Below are 24,802 nucleotides of genomic sequence, written 5' to 3'. Positions count from 1 at the left end.
AAAAATTCCTAAACTTGGGGGAAATTAAGGAAAATCTGTAGAAGATACATAAATTTAATATTGTATATTGTTGGGCTGGGTGACATAGCTGTCAACTTTTCTCTTTTATTGGGAGGAATCCTATTTGGAATAAGGGAATTTCCCTTAAGAAAAGGAAAACGTTGACAGCTATGGTGGGTGAAGGCATTAAGGAAAAAACAATTCATGGCAATGAGAGAAAGAAAAAAGCACCATGGAGGCTTCAATCCTATACACCAGAGCTTTCCAAACTGTGTCATGACACGTTCGTGTTTTGGCTGCAGTGGGGTTGGAAAGGGTTAGTTTAACCTCCGGTTTTCTAGTAAAACTGAATTACTGTGTCACACAATTATGCAAAACTGAATTACTGTGTTGCCAGCTTGAAAAGTTTGGAAAGCTCTGCTATACACATTGCAGCCATAGCTCTGAAGCAAAGTCTTATTGAACTCAGTGGACCTTATGTCTGAGTTACAGAACTTACAGAATTGCAATGTAACAATTCAGAATTATTCAGCAGCAGCCAGAGCACTGTTCTGGGCCACCACCATCAGCCTCCACCAACGGGGAAATTACATATAAAAAACACCCTATCCCCACACTTTTCTGTTGACACTTCCATAAATAACAGGGGCCTTGAGAGATATGTATACCGTAACTGATAGGGAGCAGCACGATTGAAGTGTGACAGGAACACAGCTTGGATGGAAGGATTTTCTCTAAAGTCATTATACTTACAGAGTAATGTATCTAAAATTTGCCATCCTATGAGAATGCAGGATGGGCACTGTTTATAGAAGCTGGGCTCTCTTCTCTGGGCACTGCAGATAGTTTTTCCTCATGCAGCAAGTTCTGTAATGCTGTGTGTCAAATACGCTTAGCAAAGTGCAGCCCATCTGCTGAGCACATGGCTAGAAATGAGCCAGCTTGCTCTGAATGGAACCACCAGCATATAGACACGTCTGTAAAAACTCTGACCTCTGAGACAGAGACTAAATGCCAATATTGGCATGAGAAATAGCCATTTTAATAATTGATTGATTGATTGATTAATATGAAAAACATTTAGCTTGCTTTTGAGCTAAAAAAGTTCTCAGACACAGCTACAGTCTAGTCAGGGAGATTTCTCAACTTCTGAGGTTGTTTGAGGGGAATTTGTTTGATTAAGGTATTTTCTTTAATGTGCATTTCCCCTCTGTACTTAATAGAAGGGTAGGAGCCAACAAGGCTGGGCTGACATCCACTTATTTTGACCAATTTTGATGAAATTTTGGGAAACAGAAAATATTATTGTCAGAGCTGCTTCAAGATCCTAGCTCACAGAGGATCACGCTAGCCAGCGGTCATTAAGTAAAAGTCTTTATTGAGTTACAGTTTCCATTCCCAAGCTGCTGCGTGCAACTCTACGTCTAATGGCTAGATCGGCGAAGCTCCGTCTGAGTCTCCGCCCCTTGTGCACCAACTTAATATCCTAGCCCTGCTCCACCTTTTCCGCCTGACTGCTCTCCTCTGGGTCCCTCTGCCCCCCGGGGTCTCTTCCTTCCGGGATTCTTCTGACGCCGACCCCCCGGAACTCCCTGTCTCCTTGCGCCGGGCTTTAGGACCTGGCTCCCTTTCCTGGCTGCCTACTGCGTCACTTTCCTGTGCATTTGAACTTGGCGCGCGCGCCCAACCTTCCACTTTCCGTCTGACCGTTTCTTCGCTCCCCGATGGAGGTGTGGCCACTCCTGACTCGTGCCCTCCCCCCTGTTGCGAGCTGCCAGCGCTTGATCTCTGGCGCTCCTCCTCTTCCCTGCTCTCTGGCTGTGACGCTGGTCCCGATTTCCAACTGCTCTCCTCTGAGTCCCCTCTGGCTCTATCTTCCTGGGGTGTCCCCCTAGGCTCCCCCCTTGCCCTGACCACTGGTGCTCCTTTCTGTGAATCTTCTGATTCACTGGAAAGACTCGGAGATCTCGGGTCGTCGTCATCACTCATCTTTTCTTCTGCCTCCTCCCCCTCGCTCTCTGTTTCCTCCCTTGCCCTTGCCTCTGCTCCTGAACCCCTGACATCCATCCCCCCCTCGAAGCCCCCCGTTCCCCCCTCCCCTCCTTCCGGTGCGGGAACTGGGTGCTGCTGTGTCAGAGGGACGGACGTCGGATACAGTTCGCTTCCCGTGGCGGGCCTCCATCTGAAGTCTCCCGGTTCTGCCTCCCTGCTCTCGTCGACGACGGTCACCTCCGCTTCCATCTCTGTGCCGCCGTGCTCGAAACCAGGGTCGTCCCCGAAAACGTCCATGTCCGTCTCTCCCTCACTTCCTCCTGGCGGCGTTGCTCGTCCTGGACCTTCCTGCCACTTCCTGCGCCACTGCTCCTCTGGTCTATCGTCCCACCAATACGAGGGTTCTGAGGCAGATCCCGAGGGTGACCCCTCCGGGGAACGGGCGTCTCGTATCGGGTCCTCGTCTGAGTCGAACCCCCGGAACGTGCTGGCAGAAAGCGTTGGCGTGAAAAGCCAGTCGTCGAAAAATTCTGCTGGCATTGGTCCATGTGGGAAGAGGGCATGAAACTCGTCTTTGAGCAGAGGTTCGTCCAAGGCGTAGCCCGGCACCCAGCTGTTCGCACTGGCCGGGGTGCCCTCCTTGGCGAGAAGGTATTCTACCCCTTCTTCCCCCCATCTGGAATCCAAAATCTCCGTGACTTCGTTGATGCGTTCCTTCTGTGCCACTCCCGCGTGCCCGGTTCCTTCTCTGAGCGGACTCGGTGCCGTTCCGGGTTCCTGAAACCTGTGCGGTGCCTTGTAGGGGGTGAGCACCGATCTGTGGAACACCGGATGCATTCTGGAACCCTCCGGAAGCGCCAGCCTGAAAGCCACCGGGTTGACCTGCTCTTCGACTTGGTAGGGCCCCAGTTGCTTATGCCCCAGCTTCTTCTTGGCCAACGACCTGGCCGGCACTGCGTGGGCTGCTAACCAGACCCAGTCTCCCACATGGATCTCTTCGCCAACCCTTCTGTGTTTGTCCGCTTGCACCTTGTATGCATGTTTGGCCAGCTCCAGGTGTCGCCGCAGCTGATCGTGGACCTCCTGCAACTCCGACGCGAACGCATCTGCTGTCTGCGGCTCCCCCTCCCCCATCCTTTCCAGTCCCGGGAAGGTTCTGGGGTGCCTCCCGTTGTTAGCGAAGAACGGCGTGACCCCCGTGGACACGTGCTTCGTGTTGTTGTAGGCAAACTCGGCGAGCGGCAGGTAATCCACCCACGTCGCAGGCTGTTGATTCGCATAACATCTCAGGTACTGCTGCATGATGGCATTGACCCGCTCCGCCTGCCCGTTGGTCTGCGGGTGTCTCGCTGATGCCAGGTTGATCTTGACGTTCAGGAAGCCCATCAGCTTCTGCCAGAAATTCGAGATGAACTGTCGCCCCCGGTCGGACAGAATAGACCGTGGCAGACCGTGAACCTTGAACACGTGGTCTATGAACAGTTTGGCGGTTTGCTCCGCCGTGGCCACCTTGGCACACGGAATGAAATGTGCCATCTTGGAGAACAAGTCCACCACCACCAGCACGGCCATCTTGCCCCTCGAGCTGGGCAGATCCGTGACAAAGTCCAGGGCCACCCTCTCCCATGGTTCGACCGGAGTTTGCAGCGGTTCCAACAGTCCGGCCGGTGGTTTGTGCACCGGTTTGGCCCTCTGGCAGGTGTCACACCTCGCCACGTAGTCCGCGACCTCCCCTCTCATTCCGGGCCACCAGAAGTCCCTGGCGACTAATTCCACCGTCTTCTCCTTGCCAAAGTGCCCGGCAGTGGGCGCGTCGTGCAGCTGCTGCAGTACCTTGGCGCGAAGTTCGTCTCCCGGCACGTAGATGGCCCCTTTACGGATGAGCAATCCATCTCGCAGCTGGAACTCGTCGGTCGCTGCCGTGCCCCTTTGCACCTCTGCCATCTTTGCTTGCGCGAAGGAGTCATCCTGCAACGCTCGCCGCACCGCCTCCAGGTCCACTGTTGCCGCAGCGCACGCCCACACTGTTGGTGCGAAGATGTGCATGGCGGCCGCTGGCTTGGCGTCCTCCAGATATTGTGGCTTACGAGAGAGAGCGTCCGCCATGATGTTGGTGTCCCCCGGGACATACTCTATTCGGAAGTTAAAGTTCGCAAAGAACTCAGCCCAACGTATCTGCCTTTGGTTCAGGAACTGTGCCGTGCGCCAGTGCTCCAGATTCTTGTGGTCCGTGCAGACCTGCACCGTGTGCTTGGCGCCGATCAGGAAGTGCCTCCATGCTTTGAATGCTGCATGAATGGCCAGCAACTCCCTGTCCCAGATGGTGTAGTTCTGTTCGGACTTGCTGAGCTTCCTGGAGTAAAACGCTCCCGGCCGCCAAACCCCCTGCGGGTCTTTCTGCAGCAGGACTGCTCCCACGGCTCTGTCCGAGGCGTCTGTCTCCACCCTCATCGGCCTGCTGGGGTCGACATGCAGCAGCTGCTCTTCCGACGCGAAGAGACGCTTGAGTGCCTGAAAGGACTGCTCCGCCTGCTCTGTCCAGATGAACTTCTTTTTTTTGGAGCTAAGCGTGTCCGTGATGGCCGCTGTCTGCATAGCGAAGCCTTTGATAAACTTGCGATAGAAGTTCGCGAAGCCGACAAACCGTTGGACCTCCTTCCGGTTGCGTGGGCTCTTCCAGTCCAACACCGCTCGAACCTTGGCGCTGTCCATGGCGAGCCCCTTGTCAGACAACTTGTAGCCCAGAAAATCCACCTCCGTCACGTCGAATTGGCACTTCTCCAGCTTGGCGTAGAGCCTATGCTGCTGTAGCCTGCTTAGCACTTCTTTGACGTGTCTGTCATGCTCCTGCTGCGATTCCGAAAAGATCAGGATGTCATCTAAGAAACAGACGCACGTCTTGTAGAGGAGCCCCGCCAACACGTGATGCATGAACGCTTGAAAAACGTGGGAGCCATTTTGCAATCCAAAAGGCATAACTCTATATTCGTAGGTGCCCAGCGGCGTGAACATGGCTGTCTTCCACTCATCCCCTTCCCGCATGCGAATGAGGTTGTACGCCCCTCGCAGGTCTAACTTGGTGAACACGCTGCCCTTCCGTACCTTTGCGAGGAGGTCGTCGATTCGGGGCATGGGGAAGTCCGATGGCTTGGTCACACTGTTTAAGATGCGATAGTCCACCACAAGTCTTTTTTGGGGCGTGTCCCGCTTCTTAACAAAGAATACAGGACTGCCCCCCGCTGCCTTGGACTCCCGGATGAAACCGCGCTCCAAATTATGATCTATGAACTCTTTGAGTTCCTGCAGTTCGTCCTCAGACATGGAATACAGCTTCCCTTTAGGCAGCGCCGCCCCCGGCAGCAGGTCAATTTTGCAGTCATATGGTCTGTGGGGGGGTAGCTTGTCTGCCTCCTTCTCGCAGAAAACCTCCAAAAATTCTGCGTACTTGTGGGGAATCGCTTGCAGCGTGCCTAGCAGCAGCTGTGTCTCCTCTTCCTCTCCTTCCTGCCGGGGGACGATGCAGTGTTCAGCACAAAAGGAAGAGCCGAAGGTCAGCTGCCTCTGGTACCAAGCCAGCGTTGGGCTGTGCTTGTCCAGCCAACTCATGCCCAATACAATGGGCGTGTCCGATAGTTGAGTGACGTTGAAGCTGATGATTTCCTTGTGATTCCCAAGGCGCATCACCATTGGTGGCGTCTGCTTCACCACTTGCCCCCCTAGCAGCTCCCTGCCATCCACCGTGACCACCTGCAGGGGCAGCGTGGCCGGCAGCAACTGTATAGCGTGCCGGTCTACAAAGTCTTGCCCTATAAAGTCCGCATTGCTTCCCGAGTCAATGGTGAGTGGCACGTCCATGGTGATTCCATTGGGCAGCTGGAGCGATGCGGTGAGCCTCACTACTGGTTTGGGCGGGAGGGGGTCCATGGGCTGTGAAATCTCCGGGGACTTCTTCACTGACACGTCTGGCTGGGCCCCATTGCCTCTTCCTCCAGCCAGACATCGTCGTTTCCCTGCTGTGGTCCTCCTTGTTGCGTTGCTGCAGTTACCATTGCTGAGGCTGCAGTGTGCTTGTGGAGCCTCCGGGGACACTCTTTCGCCATATGCCCTGGATCCTCGCAGATGTAACACTTCCTGTTCCCTCTAGGAGGCTTCGCTTTCACTGTTGTCGGTGCTAGGGCTCTGGCTGCTGATTGAGCCCTTGCACTTCCAACCTCCATAGGTTCCACTCCTCCTCCTGGCGGAGGCGTGGATTGCGCACGCGCTGCTTCTCTGGGAAGGAAGGAGGAGCCCCTGGCTGGTTCGCGCCCTCCACGCCCCTCGTCCCTGCTCCACGGACGTTCTTCCAGCCACACCCCCACGGCTAGCGCCCTCTGAACGATCTCCTGCGTGGTCCGGGGTCTCTCCCCCCTCGCAATTTCATCTTTAACAGAGCCGTGCAATCCCTCCCAAAACAGGTCTCTTACAGGAGCCGAATCCCTGTCCCATTCCAGAGCACTGACCAAGGCGAAAAAGCGGGCATGATACTGCCTTACGCTGGCCCTCCCTTGTTTCAGTCCATGTATCTGCTGCCGAGCAAGATCCACGTCAATGCTTGATAAGAAACACCCATCCATCACTTTAATAAAGGCATCCGCATTTTGGAGCGCCGGATCCTTATCCCTCCACAAATTGCGCAGCCATGCTTTAGCTTCCCCATGCAAATGGGACATGATGAACCCCACTTTCTCTTGCTCATCTCTAAAGTCTTTTTTCAGCAGTTCCAGTGCGCACATTACATCTGCTCTAAAGTTGGGGTACTGCTGCAGGTTCCCATCGAAGTGAGAGACCAGACCGCCTGTTCGTCTCGCCAACCCAATTCCCTCCTGTCTGGGTGTCAGTTGCCCGTGCTTCGTAAGCATGTCCAACCTGACCTGGAGATCCCTGCAGGCGGCAGCTGCCTCCTCCTCTCTCTTCCTGGATGCGAGAGCCTCGGCATTCAGTTGTGACACTGCTTTTCTGAGTTCCTCTATCTGCTGCTCAGCCGTCATGTTGTCTGCCGTTCGTGAGCTAGCTAGTAGGCACCTGCTTCTCTCCTCTCCTCGAGGCTGTAGATGCCCACAATTTTTGAGACGGAGCTTACTGTCAGAGCTGCTTCAAGATCCTAGCTCACAGAGGATCACGCTAGCCAGCGGTCATTAAGTAAAAGTCTTTATTGAGTTACAGTTTCCATTCCCAAGCTGCTGCGTGCAACTCTACGTCTAATGGCTAGATCGGCGAAGCTCCGTCTGAGTCTCCGCCCCTTGTGCACCAACTTAATATCCTAGCCCTGCTCCACCTTTTCCGCCTGACTGCTCTCCTCTGGGTCCCTCTGCCCCCCGGGGTCTCTTCCTTCCGGGATTCTTCTGACGCCGACCCCCCGGAACTCCCTGTCTCCTTGCGCCGGGCTTTAGGACCTGGCTCCCTTTCCTGGCTGCCTACTGCGTCACTTTCCTGTGCATTTGAACTTGGCGCGCGCGCCCAACCTTCCACTTTCCGTCTGACCGTTTCTTCGCTCCCCGATGGAGGTGTGGCCACTCCTGACTCGTGCCCTCCCCCCTGTTGCGAGCTGCCAGCGCTTGATCTCTGGCGCTCCTCCTCTTCCCTGCTCTCTGGCTGTGACGCTGGTCCCGATTTCCAACTGCTCTCCTCTGAGTCCCCTCTGGCTCTATCTTCCTGGGGTGTCCCCCTAGGCTCCCCCCTTGCCCTGACCACTGGTGCTCCTTTCTGTGAATCTTCTGATTCACTGGAAAGACTCGGAGATCTCGGGTCGTCGTCATCACTCATCTTTTCTTCTGCCTCCTCCCCCTCGCTCTCTGTTTCCTCCCTTGCCCTTGCCTCTGCTCCTGAACCCCTGACAATTATTAACATTTTTTTAAAATGCTACTTTTAGGAGCAGAAGAAGTGGTCTTGTATCAAGTCAGATCATTGGTCCACCAAGTTCAGTACAGTATTGTCTATATCAACTGGCAGTGACTTTCCCCGGTTTCAGGCAGGGAATATTCCCAGCAGTAACTGGAAAAAGCGACCAGTGAGGTGCTGCTGGGTTCTGTCCAGGACCCACTGTTGTTCAACGACTTTATAAATGATGTGGATGAAGGAATTGAGGGGATGTTCATAAAAATTGCAGATGACACTAAACTGGAAAGAGTAGGTATTGCAGAACCAGAATTCAAGATGGCCTTAACAGATTGGAGAACTGGGCCAGAACAAAATGAATTTCAGCAGGGACAAATGTCAGGTTCTACACTTAGCTGCTCAAATATATGATGGGGGACACTGATGTTTGATGGCTCTATTTGATTATGAAGCCATCAAGCAATAGAACATGCATCTGTGAACCAACCCTGTGTGCAACCTGATCATTATCACACTATTCAATAAAATAAAAAGGAAGTTGCCAAATGAACTGAATGCATTTTTCAGTTTTAGTTAGACATTTCCTATGCATTATTTTTTCTGTGGGTAAGCCTAATTTAACTCAATAGGACTTGCATGTAAGCACACTGTCAAAGTAGTATTCACAATCTCAAGGCAAACTTGTATGCATTTCAACTCTAATTTGGAAAAATGACGCTAGGCCAAGGTGGGGTTAGGTAGGGATGAAGTCCACAGGATATGGATTTGGAAGACACATATATTCAGCGTTAATAATGTTCAAAGGAAATACATGCAAAGTAGATTTCATGCCTCTTTCAGCTTGGCGCTTTTAGGCTCAGAGCATAAATTGACTGCTGGTGGTGAAAGCATGTCGTTCTGGATTTTTTTTCTGTGGTTAAGTACTTTTTTATTGACATTAGCCGCTCTTCAGCTGATTCTGCAAACTGGGTATATAGTTCTGCAAAAGTCTCAAATTGCATACATATATGTAGTTCTGGAAGCTGTTACTGATATGGCAGGATGCTGCTGAGGAGTCCAAATACTGGTTGAAAATGGCCAGAACTTTACTGAGAACTTTACCATGGTATTGTACCTGTTTGCTGTTCCAGGGTCAGGAGAGAAAGGGGGAGTCATGTTCTGCTCATGGAAGTCCTTTATACACAGTTGGTTATCATTCTTTACGTAGCCAGCAGAATGCTCTGAATTAAAAGTAATACTTGATCAATTTGCTTTTTGATTTTGAAGTGGCACAAACTGCAGGTGCTTTTCAGGTTCACTGTGGAACCAAGATATGCTAGGAGTAAAAAAAAAGTCTGTTGAATTCCGCAAGGTCTCATTACAGCCAGGTTAGGATGACCAGCTTGACTAAGAAATGAAACTTTGTTTTTCATTGAAAGTTAAGTTGACAACACTCATATGGTTATCTGAACAGTTAAACAGCCCCAACTATCTTGTGTTAAAATGCCAAAGAACTGTGTTGGAAATTGCAATTCACATGAATTGTGGTTTAGCTGACATTTATTGTTTCAGTGAATAACCATATTTTATCATATTTTTCTTCCCACGAACCTCCATAGAGATTCTTCGTTAAGGTTGCTGAATTAACATATTCTTGTTGTTTTGGTTTTATTTTGCTTTAGGAATGCTAATAATTACATTCCACTTGCATTTAATTGGGCATTTGGGTTTTAAAGCTAGAGATGGTTTCAATTTGGGGTGGGGAAGTGTTTGCTGTGGCTTTGATTTAAGGTTTTTCATTCTGCTTTTTGAATACTAGTAGGAGGGCAAGGAAGACAGCTTGAACACTTAGAAAATGAGCTTCTGTGGTGTAATTTATCTTGGTCACTGAAACAGAGAGCTTTTGAAAACCTACCTAAGCAGTCTTCAGTTGTTTTGAGTGGTATTTTAGCCACCTAGTTTGCTGAATCATGTTTGTTGAAATGCACACGTTAGTAAGTCTGGTTTGTAGCCAGGATGCAGAAGAGCTATAACAATATGGCACTGGTAAGCCAGCCTTGATGTTGACTAACACCATCAAACACCAATATGTTAAGGGGGCTGGTGTACATTTGTGTGTGGCTGGCAAAACCTACAAATCTGAAGCAACAGCCAGTGTTAATGTAAGTGAAAACTCTCCAGCCATTGGGGTAAATAAACCCACAAGTTTGGTTGAATCATACTTTCCTTGGGTGTCAAGTGTTTGCATAGGTTTATATTGCTAGAGTACAAGATGAGACGCTTGCAGGAGGTACATGATTACAAATCCACCCATGTTAGCAAATAAAATAGCAATACAGTAATGCTTACATTTGTGTGGTGCTTTTGTAGTGTTCTTTGCACTTATAAGGGAGTAACTGGAAAAATATGTCCTTGGAGGACTTTTAGTTTAGAAAAAGCTGCATAGTGGGGTGGTGGTGGTAGATGTGCATAAATTTATGTATGCTGGGAACTTGGTATAATCTATTAAATATGAATTATGTAAAGATTCAGAACAGAAGAAAGGAAGTACTTTTCCACAGAGATATTGCCCAGGAGCAGCCAATATGGTAGGGAAGTACCATGGCACCACCTTCCCAGCAGCAGCATTGTGCCACTTACCAACACTGTGCAGGGACAGGGAAGAATGGTGGTGTGGTCAGGAATGGGTGGGGGGCACTGGTAGAGGCAAGCCAGTGCTCTTGCCTGTGTGTCCACATTACTATCACAACCTCAGCATCACATAGCCCTTATTTTGCACCATCACAATAATCAGTGATGGCACTGTTGTTATGTGTCACTGTTCCACTACATTGTCTATTCCTGGTGATGCCACTATTAGGCTGCATTCCTAACTCAGTTTGCTTGGGAGCAGGCCCCATTGAATTCAATAGGATGTATAGTTAGGCTTGCACAAATTCAAGGAGGATAAGACCACCAGTGGCAATGAATTATGATTACAATAAGTTACATCCAGACTCAGAGACAGCATTTTGTAGGGGGGAGGGGCAGGGGGGCAGAAAACAGGAAAAAATCATTTCACTCTTCCTTTTCTTGTGGGGCACCTGAAGGCATCTGGCTGATCACTGTAGGAAACATGGCACAGTGGTACCTCGGGTTACATACGCTTCAGGTTACAGACGCTTCAGGTTACAGACTACGCTAACCCAGAAACAGTACCTCGGGTTAAGAAATTTGCTTCAGGATGGGAACAGAAATTGTGCTCTGGCGGCCCGGCAGCAGCGGGAGGCCCCATTAGCTAAAGTGGTGCTTCAGGTTAAGAACAGTTTCAGGTTAAGAACGGACCTCCAGAACGAATTAAGTACTTAACCCGAGTTACCACTGTACTGGATCCAGGAGGACTCTTCTAATTCATATATTGGTGTGATAAACCTTATTGACTTGCAAGGTAGTAATTCCATATTTCATCCATTTTACAGATGAAGAGTTAATTATGTCAGTGTTATGTCCTGTGTCATGTGAAGTTCCTCCTAGTTCCTACATAGATCTTTTAAAACTGATATCCAATTCCATTGCAATGCTTTTGGCAGGAAGAGGAAATATTAATATTATCATACTCAAGTGTGGTGCAGTTCAACTTTCTATTTTTGCAACATTTTAGATCCTGTTGACCATTATTACTATCTTTTTTTTTTTGCTAGTTTTCCAAGCACATTTCTCTTTTTCATATCTTCTCATTCATCTCATTCCTACTGAACTGACAATGAGCTCAGTTGATTGTCTACAGTCTCTGGCTGCCAATTCATAGCACCTTAACTTGAATGTCCTGAAATGTAAATCCACTTTCTTCCAACAGAGGCAAGGGAATTACAAGCCACTTCCTGAATTGTACCTTTCTGTTGTGTCTCAGTGCTCTTTAGCTTGCCTTCTTATATATGCCTATAATGTCTAATCCAATTAAAATTATATTTCTGCCAAAAGAAAACTTCAGTTAGCACTGGGGGTTGCTGCAGGTGACAAATCCTGCAGGTTTCTTTTTCACATTCTGTCTACTGTTTTGTCTGTCAACAAGCTGCAGTCTTTTTTTCTGGAGTCACCGAGATACATGTCCAGTACAATGTATATTGTATTCAGAAGTTAGTGACACTGAGTTTTCTGGGACTGTAGATTTGGCTTTCCCTATTTTCCAATCTTAAATTCAGATCTCTATATTTCTTCAGCATTTTTTTTAAAGCTCCTTGTGAAAATTAATTAGCATCTTAGTGCATATTTCTCCCAGTAAACACAATTTTTAATGCAGTTTTAACTAATATAAGCATTTTTGCAGTTTTCCCCTAATATTTTGAACTTTTGTATTCCCCTCCCACATGAATATATTCGTTTTAATACACATTCCCCCCTAACATGTGAATTTTTGCATGCATTGGCTGATTAGAGAACTGTAGCACAAAATGTGAAGATGTGTGAATTTCAAAGGATAGCTATGTTTTGGTTTGTGTATTGGTTTGGAAAGTGTGAATTAGGTAAAATTCCATTAAAATGCAAACAAAATCAAATTTCTGCCCCATCCTTAACTGGAACTCACTCCCAAATCAGTTGTTTATTGATTGATGACATCAACAGCAATCCAAGGGCATGTTTGTAATGTTTTGCCATATAGTCATCTTTCTGTTTTTCTCTGTAGGGAGACAAGATGCATTTGTGTAGAAGTCTACATCTTTCCAATCTTACATGACACGATAGACCAGACAAAATTCCCCTTTCTATACAAGAATGAAAAGTAAACTACAGTGGTACCTCGCAAGACGAATGCCTCGCAAGACGAAAAACGCGCAAGACGAAAGAGTTTTCCATTTTTTGAGTCATTCCGCAAGACGAATTTCCCTATGGGCTTGCTTCGCAAGACGAAACGTCTTGCGATTTCTTGCAAGTTTGTTTCCTTTTTCTTAAAGCCGCTAATAGCCGCTAATAGCCGCTTATAGCCGCTAAGCCGCTAATAGCCGTGCTTCGCAAGACGAAAAAACCGCAAGACGAAGAGACTCGCGGAACGGATTAATTTCGTCTTGTGAGGCACCACTGTAGTTCTGTCTTCCTTTGTTTTGGATCTGTGTGTCTACCCCACTCCTTCAAACAAAATCGAAAGAAATGAAAATGCCATTGAATCTACTGCTTTGACACACCTAAATTTGGGACACTGCCTATTTATGAGTCCCCAACCCACCAATTGAAAACCAGTGAAGAAAACAGGTCTGTGGAAGGACAAACAATTATATTTACTTGTAAAGTAGTGAGATTTTATAATCCTTCCCCCACCTGCCACCCAGGCTTTTCCATCAGATTGACTTTCATTTCCCAGCAACATAAATGGTAAATTTGGAATATAAGGCTGAGGTGGTGTGTTTGCGTCTGGATCCCAAATATACCGCTTATGTTTTCTATATATATTGCAAGGGAATACCCTCTTCCCATGCTAACTATAAATACCTGTCATTTCCCCCCTCCCTGTTTGTACGACACCGAACATATATCAGAAGGTGTTGACCTGAAATAAAAAATACAACCCACCAGCAAATATTGAAAAAAATGTATTTTAAAGTCAAAGTGGTTGTGGAAAACTCCCAGATAAACTATTTTATTACATTGGCAGACCAAGGGAACATTTCTCCAGAACTGACTGTAAATATCTGTTTCACTAAAAGCAGAAGAGAAAGAAAGAATCCTGGTTGTATGACCAGCATCCATTAGCAGGTTTCACATTTGTTTTTTATTTTTAGGACCACTGGTGAAGACCATTTGAATTAGAATTAGCTAGAGTTGAGTAATATTTCCAGCTTCAGGACATTTACTCCTGTTCCATCTAGCTTGTGGGCTTCCTAACAGCTCTGCAGCTCTGCAAAAGGTTTTCTGGATTTTGTTTGTATGCGTTTCTTAGGAAGAAAAGGGTATCCCCCCCCCTCCATTAGTTAAATTGGATAATTTAACTAACAAGTTATACTCCCTTAACAAAACATTGTAGCATATCCTGGATGTGACTATGTTACATAACAACATAAGAAGAAGTCTGTTGCATCAGGCCATGCATAGGCCCATCTGGCTTGACATTCTGTTCACACAGTGACCAGCCAGGTGCCTTTTGGGAATTCCACAAGCAGGACCTGAACGCAATAGCACCCTTCACATTTGGGATTTCTAGCTGCTGGAAATCCCATCAATCAGTCAGTCATGTTATTTGTATGCTGCCTTTCCAAATTTAAAACCATTTGCTGGAATAGTTACTGGAAAATTGGGGCAGCATAATGAGTTGGGTTGGTACCATGATGGGCCTCTACATGCAGCCCTCAACAAAAGATGTAAAATAAATTAACCCTAGTTTTAGTTAATATGTTTGATCCCAAGTTATCTAACACACTTCCCACTTCTGTTGATTCTCTTCTCCTGTTGCAGCCTCCCATGTCCCATTCCATGACATTCTGGAGAGCACCTTCAAGAGTTAGTTTTATTCAGGCTTTGAGGGCAATGGGGGCTGAAGCGTGAAGGTGGCAATGGGAAAGTACCCTTGCATAAGGCTAACTCCCCTGGAGTTTCTCTGGACATAACCCAGTGTTTGTTTTTAATTAGGCAGCATTTGTATGTTAATATGAACTTGGATATAGGAGGTCTGTTTGTGCTGCACCCTCTGCCATTGTGGTTGCTGATATTGTTTAAAGGCGGAATGGGAGACCTGTGGTCCTCCAGATGTTGCTCAGTGACAACTTCTATCATTCCTGAACATTGTCCACATTGATGGGGCTGATGGAAAGTGGGGTCTAACCACAGCTAGAGCACCACAAGTTCTCCATGCCTGATCCCTTCCCCCAATTATCTACCCCACTCTTTATACAAAATCTTCCTTTTTTGGGTCCTGTTGCCCTCTTAACAGTCCTTAATGCTGTCTTGATCAATTTTGTTCAGAAAGGTTGGAGAGATGTCTTCTGTGCTAGTTGAGCCCTTCTCTAACTGGCAGTGGAATGGTGCATGTCTTAAAGGTCCAGAGGTATTGCCTTTCTCAAGGGCCCAATGTTTCTGTCAAAAAGGCAAACTTCATCTTATAATTTTGTAGTTAATCAAAGTTCCTATGCTGCCTCAGTAGACACTCGAAACTGTCATGGGCTGAGGGTTATACAAACACACTGCCAGAGAAAATCTCTGTCATATAGAACAATGCACACAGGGCTGTAGTCCTTGGTCAGCAAACACTCACAGCTGAGGTTGGCAAATGGGAGCAAGTGACCTGCCTTGAATCTATCGCCAGGGTCCCTTATGTGTAGGGAATGGATGTGACATTCTATGATCATCTTCAAGACAAGCTTGTGCAGTTCTCTCAGGGCTGAACGAGAAGGGGAGCGAACAACCTGAGGCCCAAGGAAAGGGTTATGGGAAAGGCCAGCATCACACCTTGAGAGCTTTTGGAAAGTGGCATTGTTTTGCTCAGCATCCCCCCACTTACCATGTAAGGAACATGTGGAAATCAGGAAGGAGGAGAGGAGAAATGACCAAAAAATTCTACACATTATTTCTCTCTTTCTGCCCCACCTATTTTTTCCCATTCATTTTATGGTGGATAAGGAATGCTGCCATGCTACTTAATAATGTGTTGGTCCCATTGTCACCCATATTAGTTAAACTTAGCTGTTGAAAGAAGTATAGAAAGCTATAAACAGAATGACCTCTTTTGTCATTTTTATATTTTGGCCATTCGCGATAGCTTGGAAATGTAGGAGTGCCTTAAATATTGGTAGCAGCTCATCTCTTACATGAAATTTGGTTCATTGTTTTGGATTCTTTTCCACTATGAATGTTCTGTTGCAATGGGTTGAAGAGGCCAACAATGTGCTGTATGACACAAAGCATGCAGAAGTTAGATTTGTTCAGGTGCTGCAATCCCCCACATGAGTACCACCATGTGTGTAGGAGCACAGATGTGTGTGCTAAGCTGTATCTCATCTCCATCACCCTCTATGAGTTGCAGAATCAATCTCTGAAGCAGAGTGTCTCCTGTGCTGTCAGAAGGGCATTCAGAACCATGCTGATAGTCTCCATAAATACCAGCGGCTCCTCCCACTTCAGACAATCAACTTGTGGAGGACAATGGGACCAGGGTGGAGTTTCAGGCATTCACCCCTGCACTCCCCCCTCAATGCTACTCACCTGGCGAATTATAACACCTGAATAGAGCTATAAAGAAGAATCTAACTATAGGTGATTGGTGTAAATAAGGGTTTGCTGAAATTAAAATAACCTCAAGTGCTTAGATAATGGCATAGCTTCATGATGCCCTAGTGTTTATGAAACACAATTACTAAAAAGCTTAATGTGGAAATGCATAATGTGAGAAAACCTTAGAATTGTACCGAGTACCATGAATATTTTCTGATCAAAGCATCAAACACTTAGTGAGATGTGTGGGTGACAGTATATCTTTTAGTGAGGAAGGATCTAAACCATTTCTCTTTCTCCCCCACCCCACTTAATTCTTCTAGTGGGTCAGAGTGCTACATTATTTCCCTCCCCTCAATATTGGTTGAAGTTAAACATCATGAAGCCAGTTTTAAGCAACTGGCTCAAATTTATTTTGCTTTTCTTACAAACATAATCTAGTGTATGATCCTATTTATCTATGTGTTTGTTTTTTAAAAAATAGTAGTCATCTGTTTGGGAGCCACAAGGAAAAGACAAATTAAGAAATTTTACTGAGCTGACACTTTTAAAAAGTACTGTGTTTCCCTGTAGTCACATGTACAAGCAGTCCATCAAATCACAAGGTCATTTGTTTGATAGATAAAAGGCAGGATAACTTAACAGACAGACAAAATAAATGGTCTCTGCATGCTCTTTGTTGTGTTATGGAGAGCTCAGATAAGTGTCATTTTAATAAATCGCTCTTACACCCACTCACACCACTTACCACTGAGACATTCGCCAAGCAGTTTACAAAATAACATATAAAATATTATATTTTAATTTATTTATTCAATTTCTATCCTGCCTTCTGTATCCCGCCTTCTGGTGATCTGCCAAGTGTGTGTGTATGTGTGGTAGCCTGCCTTTAACATATCCATTGGGAATAATCTTATTTGTTGTCTTACATATATCCATGGCATGTAAAACTTCATTCCTTTTGCTCTTCTCTTGTGGCATGCTGTCATCTTAGTACTTGTATACTATGGTCTTCTGTTTTTTTGCATGTCACTGTATTTGGGTTATGGAGTATACTGCTCCACTGGCAACAGGGGAGGCTAGATGATGGTTACTTTCATTGCCACTTCTTGTGAGGTACTCCATGATGTGATATGAGCAGAACCAACCTTAAAAACTTTGTGAGTGTTTTAATTTTTTCTTAATTAACACACTTCAACTTTTTTTAAAAAATTATAATTTGGCCTTCCTATTTCCTACTTTACCCTCTCATGATTAGAACTGTGAGTCTAGATCTGAAGGAATGTAAAGTAGAAACAATACCATTTTCTTTTGCCCCCCCCCCCATGTAGGGACGCGAGTGGCGCTGTGGGTAAAACCTCAGCGCCTAGGACTTGCCGATCGCATGGTTGGCAGTTCGAATCCCTGTGGCGGGGTGAGCTCCCGTCATTCGGTCCCAGCTCCTGCCCACCTAGCAGTTCGAAAGCACACTTAAGTGCAAGTAGATAAATAGGTACTGCTTTATAGCGGGAAGGTAAATGGCGCTTCCGTGTGCTGCTCTGGTGCCAGTTTGCCGGCGCAGCTTCGTCACGCTGGCCACGTGACCCGGAAGTGTCTGTGGACAGCGCTGGCTCCCGGCCTCTAGAGTGAGATGAATGCACAACCCTAGAGTCTGTCAAGACTGGCCCGTACGGGCAGGGGTACCTTTACCTTTACTTTATGTAGGATCAAAACTTGTCCACCCCCCCCCCAATTTCTAACACTAGTCAAGATTCTGAGGTTTTGCTCTTTGCCATTGGACGGGGTTACCAATCACTCAGAAATCTGCCTTGCACTTGTTCATAAAAGCTTATTGCTACCCCTTCTAATTAGAATATGATCAGTTGATATCAGTAGCTGCTAGTGTTTAGTAAGTCCATGGTCCAGCTCACAGAGCGTATAAGAAGCAATAAAAGAAAAAAAAACTGCCTGAGAGCATTTTGTCGAAGGAAAGCAAAATAGCAATTGGGATCGTCCCTTGAGTGCTCCTTGCCTATCAAAATTTTAGTATATTGGTTTGCTCATCTCTTTTGCTATCACATCCATTAGATGCATCATAATTTGAAAAATTTGACTTTGGCAGTGCTGGTAAGGAAGAACATAAGGCTTTGGAAGTAAGGCTGAGGCAAATATGTGTGGCAAGGGAACAATACTGGGAATTAGAGTATTAACAGCAGGGTACTGAGAGATCTGAATAACGATCAAGTGCTGCAGGGAATAGTCTCTCTAATTAGATGGCTGCAATGATGGTATTAGTGTCCTGCAGTTGCTGTTGATGTGTTTTAACTGCAGGGCTTTGAACAACGTAAGTTTTGGTGATGCTGTCCTCTGGACTTATGGGAGTTCTTTAAAGATTTTTCTGTCTTCAAAGGAAGCAGATTGTTTGATGATTTATTGATCGATTAATTAATTGTATTTCAATTCTGCCCTTCTTCCAGGATGATCGAGCTTCTGTTTGGGAGGTGCCATAGCTCAGTGGTGGAGCAGCTGCCTTGCATGCAGAAGGAACCCAGTTCAATCCCTTGCATCTCCAGGTAGGGCTGGGAGAGCACCCTGCCTGCAGATCCACTGCTAAATGGACCCAATGGTCTGAGGATATGCAGCTTCCTATGTTCCTGTTAGGGCTGTTGGGAGGAGGAGAGCCATCATTATGATTTCCTCCTCTGTACTGTAATGTGAAATCTAGGCAGCTGTCCATGGCTTTTGTATGCTCTCCAGTACATTTTTGGAATCCACTTTGTTATTTAGTTGCACCCTGAAGGCTATGATACGTTTTTTTCAATCTGTCCTCTTCCTCCTTCTGGAACAAGCCAACGGCAAATATGCACATTAGCAGGCAACAAGCGAGGTGCAGCGCTAAGAAGAACTGAATTTAGTTAAGCGGCCAGTTACCAAAGAGGATTACAAGCACTATGAAGGATTAAAAGTTGCATTAAAGAAAGAAAGGACTAGAAGTGGATGGCATTTATCCAAAGAGTGAGCGCCACAACAGCCCTGCAGAGAATTTTAGGCAGCGTTTTATGGAATCCCATCCTATTGATTGGAGTTGTCCCTATGATGTCTTATCTTGATAAATGATCCACTTAAAGAGTCATTATCATTCTTGAGACCCCTTGTTAGGCTTATATTATAATTAGGTCAGATAAAATAAGACTGAGAGGTTAATCAGTGAAATTTATGCCTCCTAGGGACAGATAAATTAACATTTTGTAGAAGTCCATCCAAACACAATGCCAGCAAGTTATTGATCACGCTGTATGTCTTTGTCTGCTCCCCCTCCCACTCATCTCTTGTTGTCTAAAGAAGGATTTTATTTGACAGCTTCAAGGTGTCTAATTTAGGTGCCTTTTTGGGGAAATTTGCACAGAAAATTGGTTTTTGCCAAAGCATGAAACAAGACATAAAGACTCCAATAAAGTTCTTATTGGGTCTCATAAAATTCAGTGCATATTTAGTCCTCCTCAAACTCTTAGCAATGAATTTCATTAGCTTCAAATACTGTGTGCCACAGTTTGTTAAATATGAAATGATGTTTTTTCTAGTTCAGGGGGAAAGCATTTAGCCATTATCTCTTCTTGGGGGCAAAGGCAAGGACACGTATGATTAACTTCCTGCAGTTTACTCCATCCATGTCTGCTCACCCTTGGATCTCTCTGTTTGCTCATCCACCTGCCTGGAATTTTCCTCATTGATCCTCAGGACTGGTCAAACCTCTTGCAAATGGACTCATTGGAACTGGGCAGACTTTTGCTCTAGACTGCTCTTCCTGTTAGTACACGTGAAAGTGCCTTTAGGCAGCTCTTCATCCTTGAGCTAGGTTTTCCTGTGGGAACTCTTTTATCAATTCCTCTTGAATCCAGACACAGCCCTGCTTGGACTCATGTTTTCAGGAAATCAGCATGCTTGTATTATTATTATTATTATTATTACTACTACTACTACTACAACTTTTCTATACTGTCCTTTACCCGAAGATTGCAGGGTGGCTTACAATACAAAAACACAAAAAATGCATACCATAATAACAAACAAACACTATATAGTATTATTAGCCTGTACTAGTTAAGGTTCCAGCATAGGCACAGCCTCATAGGATGTGACATGTAATTTCTCACAGAAGTGATATGGAAAATGTAGGTTTTGTTTCTCAGGTTGTCTGTTTTTGTATAGGCTACCGCAAGCACACACATTTACACACACAACGGTCCATTCTGCTTTGACATATCTGCCATGTTTAGTGCTGGCATTACAAATGGCAGTAGTGAGTGACATGTTACCAAAGTGAATTATGTCACTTTGCCAGGGAGAAATGCAGCCAAATTCTGTACAAATGGAATCTGCTCCAAAATATACAGTTCATGTTACGGGTTGAATTGAATCATGAGCAGGACATATCAGAATCCATTAACAGATCATTGATTTCTTTAAATTTCTTTTTTTTTTAAAATTTCCACGAGGTTTCTTTACCACTTGAGTGCAACAAAGTCTCAAAGCAGTTTACAAAAAGCTGATTTCTGTTAAGTTGTGAGGCTATGATAGGTCTTGCCCTTAGAGCTATTAGCGTGGCATGCAATGACATCATCAACCTCCCAAGGCACAGGAGACCTCTGGGCTTTAAAAGCATGGCCACCATGTATATAAACAAAGCTGAGGCTGTTCTGCCACATTTCTTTTGCTCATGACAGAAAAGGGTAATAACATTCGATTTTACTAAATGGGCAACAGAATTTCTTATTTATTCCTACATCTTCACCTGATGATTAGCATGGATAAAATATTTACATCAACATTCCCATTCATTGAATGTCTCATGTATAGATATGGATGACTGTATGCATAATAGAAAACATTAATATTCAAGATCATCCTTGTAGATGTTGGGTGATAATCTGACTAAGTCATATTCAAAGCAGAGTCTGCTCTGAATATGACTCATATTTCATATCACCCATTGTGATGAGCTGAGCATGTGATATCAAGAAAATAAGTGCATCAAATGAAGGCAACCTCAGTGCATAAAGCAGGAATGAGCTGGTTTACCTGATTTTCATGAAGTTGAAAATCAAGATATTTGACTTGATTTAGCTCAGTGAAGAGCATTACAAGAGAAACAATGTCAACAATAAACTATACTGTCCCTCTCCCTTTGTCTCTGTTTGTCATGTTCATACTTACACCTCAGCATATGTGGCATTGATTGTCATGTCTACAAATACAGCTGCCTCATTTTTGGTGCATTTCTGTGCACCATAGGAACTGTAGAAAATGACCACAAGAAAGTCAGTCATGTTGTTGTAGCCCTTGTAAGAGAAATGGAGAACTACTGCAGGGATTTGATCTGATTCTGCATAGTGTAACCCTTATACCTACTTGAAAAGGATCAAAGGTATAAAATATCAGCATCCCATTTTAACTTGAGAACTCTGTAGTAAAATACAGTCCAGGTACTAACCTAATGTCAAGGGATGTGGCCATTTCAACACAGGAATGTGTATGGTGTGACTAAAGAACAGGTGGTTCCTTTCAGATTTAGGAGGGAGTTTTGATGCAAGCATCTGGATGGGATGTCTCATTGTCTGCATATATTTCAGCTACTTTTCCAAGCACCACCTCAGGAAACTGAAATTAATTGATAACACTGAAATTGTATGTATGTATGTATGTGGCTGTGGTGCGTTGTGTTTGTGCAGTTAGGATTTGAAGGCTAATCTGTAATTACCCCCTGAGTTAGATTAATTTCAAGGAAGGAGAGAGTATGCTGGGCTGCAGTAAATACTGATGCAGTTTGCTGGTATTCTGTTCTTTTCAAAGGGTTGGTGAGTCGAGATCATTGGCTGCGCTGAGGAGCTGTCACATTCTCAGTGCTGGAGAGGTGCAGTGCAAGTGAATGGAAGCAGCATTTGAGCTCTCTGTGTGCAGAGGCTTCAGGAACCTGAAGAACGATGAATCAAATGAATACTCGAGTTTAAGGCTGAGATTCAGACTTGTACAAATCTGACAGCATCCCAGCCTCTAGAGCCATAAGCACTCGTAGGAGGGGAGAGAGAGAGAAAGAAAGAGAGAGAGCAACAGCAGAAGTCTGAGCGAGAAGGACGGATTTCTAGCCATTTGCTCCATAACTCATTGTGGAATTGTGCGCTATCCTGGGTGCTGAAACATGAACCAAACTGCAACAGTGTCCCATCACGTCAAATGCCAGTCATCCAAGACGATCAAGGTATGGAAAATTCATTATTGTTGCAAATTGTGTGTGCATCTCTCTCTTTGTGCATATATATAGGAATATGTGGTGTTCATTATTTTGCATATTTAAGAAACTCTGACATATTTGCTTGACTAATTTTGATTGCTTGTGGATGATAAGAAGAGTATTGAATCTTTTGATTCTGCATTTTTTGAATAATGCTTGCATTCTTATTTCTAGTTTTCACTTAGGATAGCTAAGTTGGTGAGCTTTCTAAGTTTAAATATTAGCAATGGGTTATAATGATTAGCAAGTTTGGTAGGCTTGGCAGTACTTTCTACAATGAGGGGCAAAACAGCCAAGGAAAACACCACACACACAGTTAGCAACCTGTTTGATTTTTTCCCATTAGTTTCTTGTGTTCTCTGAGTACTGTATGGAATGCTCCAGGCACTGGGATTTTGAATTCTTGTCAATCATTGTAATGGTAAGGTCAGATCAGTTGTATGAATAGATATGTGAGCCAAGTTGAAATGAAATAGAGTATAGTTGGCTTGCTGTTGGCTTGTTAATTGAAAATGTTTTTGGTGGCTGGGATAGCCTAGAGATATTGTGGAAAGCTGAACTTTTATTGATGGCCCTGTCATTCTGTGAACAGTCTTGACTGACGTGGATTGATCTAATAACAACATGAAATAAGCTCTCTCATCATTTTGTGTTCTCCTTACTCTGCATTTGAGCCACATGCATACATATTCGATGTGTGGCAAATGATAGACATTGCTAATATTACAGTGAAAAGGGCTGACAGAAGGACTGCAGTGGTTTCTGTATAAACTTATCTACCCTTTACAGTAAGGTAAATGTATAGCAGTGAAAATAACTTTTCAGGCAAGGCACAGACTTTTTGGTGGTGTAAGGATTTCTTAATCTATTTCCTTTACATTACAATTACATGTGTGTATGGGAGCCCTGCATAATGCTATTTTCTGGGCTGTATTATGGAGTCATTCTATCACAAGCAGGTATTTTATATATTTAGCAATATATATGAAAGACCATATAGAGCACAACATGGAATGCCAAGTTTGAAATTCTGCCAGAAGGGGCATAAAAATGCTATAGCTGCAATCAGGCTCAGTCTTACTTGGAACTACATTCTACTGAATGCAGTGGGACATGGAGTGTAACCCTATGCAATTTGCATTCAGTGATACTTACTCCCAAATAAGTATCTGAAGGACGGTAGCCATACTTGCAAGTAAATGTGCACACAGCTGGGCACCCTGTGATATGGCAAAATCCAGCGGCTTCTTGCATTATTATGAACAGTGAGGATCTAGGCTCTTTAAAGAGTTGAATGATGTAAAGTACGGTTACAACGAAACTAGTTTCTAAAACAAATTTAGCTTTGTTAGTTGTTTTGGACACAATATAGGAAACATAATAAAATCCTATACAGTACAAATCCCAGGTGAGTTCACTGGGGCTCACTCCTAGGTAAGTGTGCATAGGATTTCAGCTTTAATCTTCTTGTGTGTGTAAATGGGCTACATTTCCGAAGAGTAATTCGTAAGGTATGTGTTTCTCACAAGATTGTAATGATCAGCCACACAAGTTGTAATGGTATCTATAGAAACTAAATGACCACTTATTTCATGTTTGCGTATGAAGGTAAGCAAAATCCTATGAATTGCATTTAAACTGATCATACTGCAGTTAAGATAAAGTCACCCTCCACTCATCTTAAGGATCTGCAGTCCTAACCCTGTGAGTACTAAACGAAGGCTGTGCAATGCAGTATGGGACCTGTATCATATCTGCTACAGCTGAAACTATTTTTTTCACTGTTGGCAGCAGTTATTAAATGCACTTGACCACATGCCAGGAAGAAAGCACAAAAATGTTAGTGTCACATTAAAAACCCAGATTGGTCAATATGTGTGTGTGTGTGAGCGAACGAGCGAGCGGGGGAGAGAAGAAATAACACCAGCGAATTGTGTTTAGCCATGGACCCTTTGTGCTACAGCTGTCATAAGAATAACAATGCCCAAGATAAACCTTTTGATATTTTGCACTCTCTTTATGATGTCAGGTGTATTATGTGCTTTGAAAACATTTCAAGATACTGCAGTGCTAAGGAAATGGTAGCAGAAGCTGACATAAATATGAAGTTGGGATACAATATGCTTCAGTAGTTGAAAAAACACCAGCTCTTTAGCATGTTTTCTTAGACGTAGTGTTTCTAAAAGAAATTGGGGGTAGGGAGGAAGTGCTAATCCCTTTTTTCAGCAATCAGCTGGAATGTACTGCGAGACAGTGACAAAAACATTAAAATTGTACATGGGGTAGCTTAATAGTCTAGGCTGCAATCCTAAACACGTCTGTTTGGAAATAAACCTATTGAATTCAAGGGGGCTTACTCCCAGGCAAGCAGGGATAGGAATGCAGCCTTTGTAGGTGTACAATCTACAAGCTGGGGTGTCTGGCATGCTACTGGGCACTGTGAAAAGGTTTTGTTGTAGTACCTTTTAGTGGAATCCGACTGGGGTGCAGCGGGAATTAGGATTGTATCCAAAA

At 44.9% G+C, this 24,802-nt stretch overlaps 1 protein-coding gene across 1 annotated transcript in view; it reads left to right on the top strand.

The window, feature by feature from the left end:
• The window catches only part of DPP10 (dipeptidyl peptidase like 10), a 584,313-nt gene that overhangs the window by 45,605 nt on the left and 513,906 nt on the right, over positions 1 to 24,802 (top strand). The window contains exons 2-3 of the mRNA XM_081199702.1: positions 18,477 to 18,572; positions 21,850 to 22,255. Coding sequence (XP_081055828.1) covers positions 22,196 to 22,255 — 60 coding nt within the window. The 5' untranslated portion in view covers positions 18,477 to 18,572; positions 21,850 to 22,195. The remainder of the gene's footprint in view (positions 1 to 18,476; positions 18,573 to 21,849; positions 22,256 to 24,802) is intronic.

The sequence above is a fragment of the Podarcis bocagei genome (assembly GCF_964188305.1).
Source record: "Podarcis bocagei genome assembly, chromosome: 1".
In the NCBI taxonomy this organism is placed as follows: Eukaryota; Metazoa; Chordata; class Lepidosauria; order Squamata; family Lacertidae; genus Podarcis; species Podarcis bocagei.
Note: the sequence above shows the minus strand (reverse complement) of the source record. Positions and strands in the feature narration are given on the sequence as shown.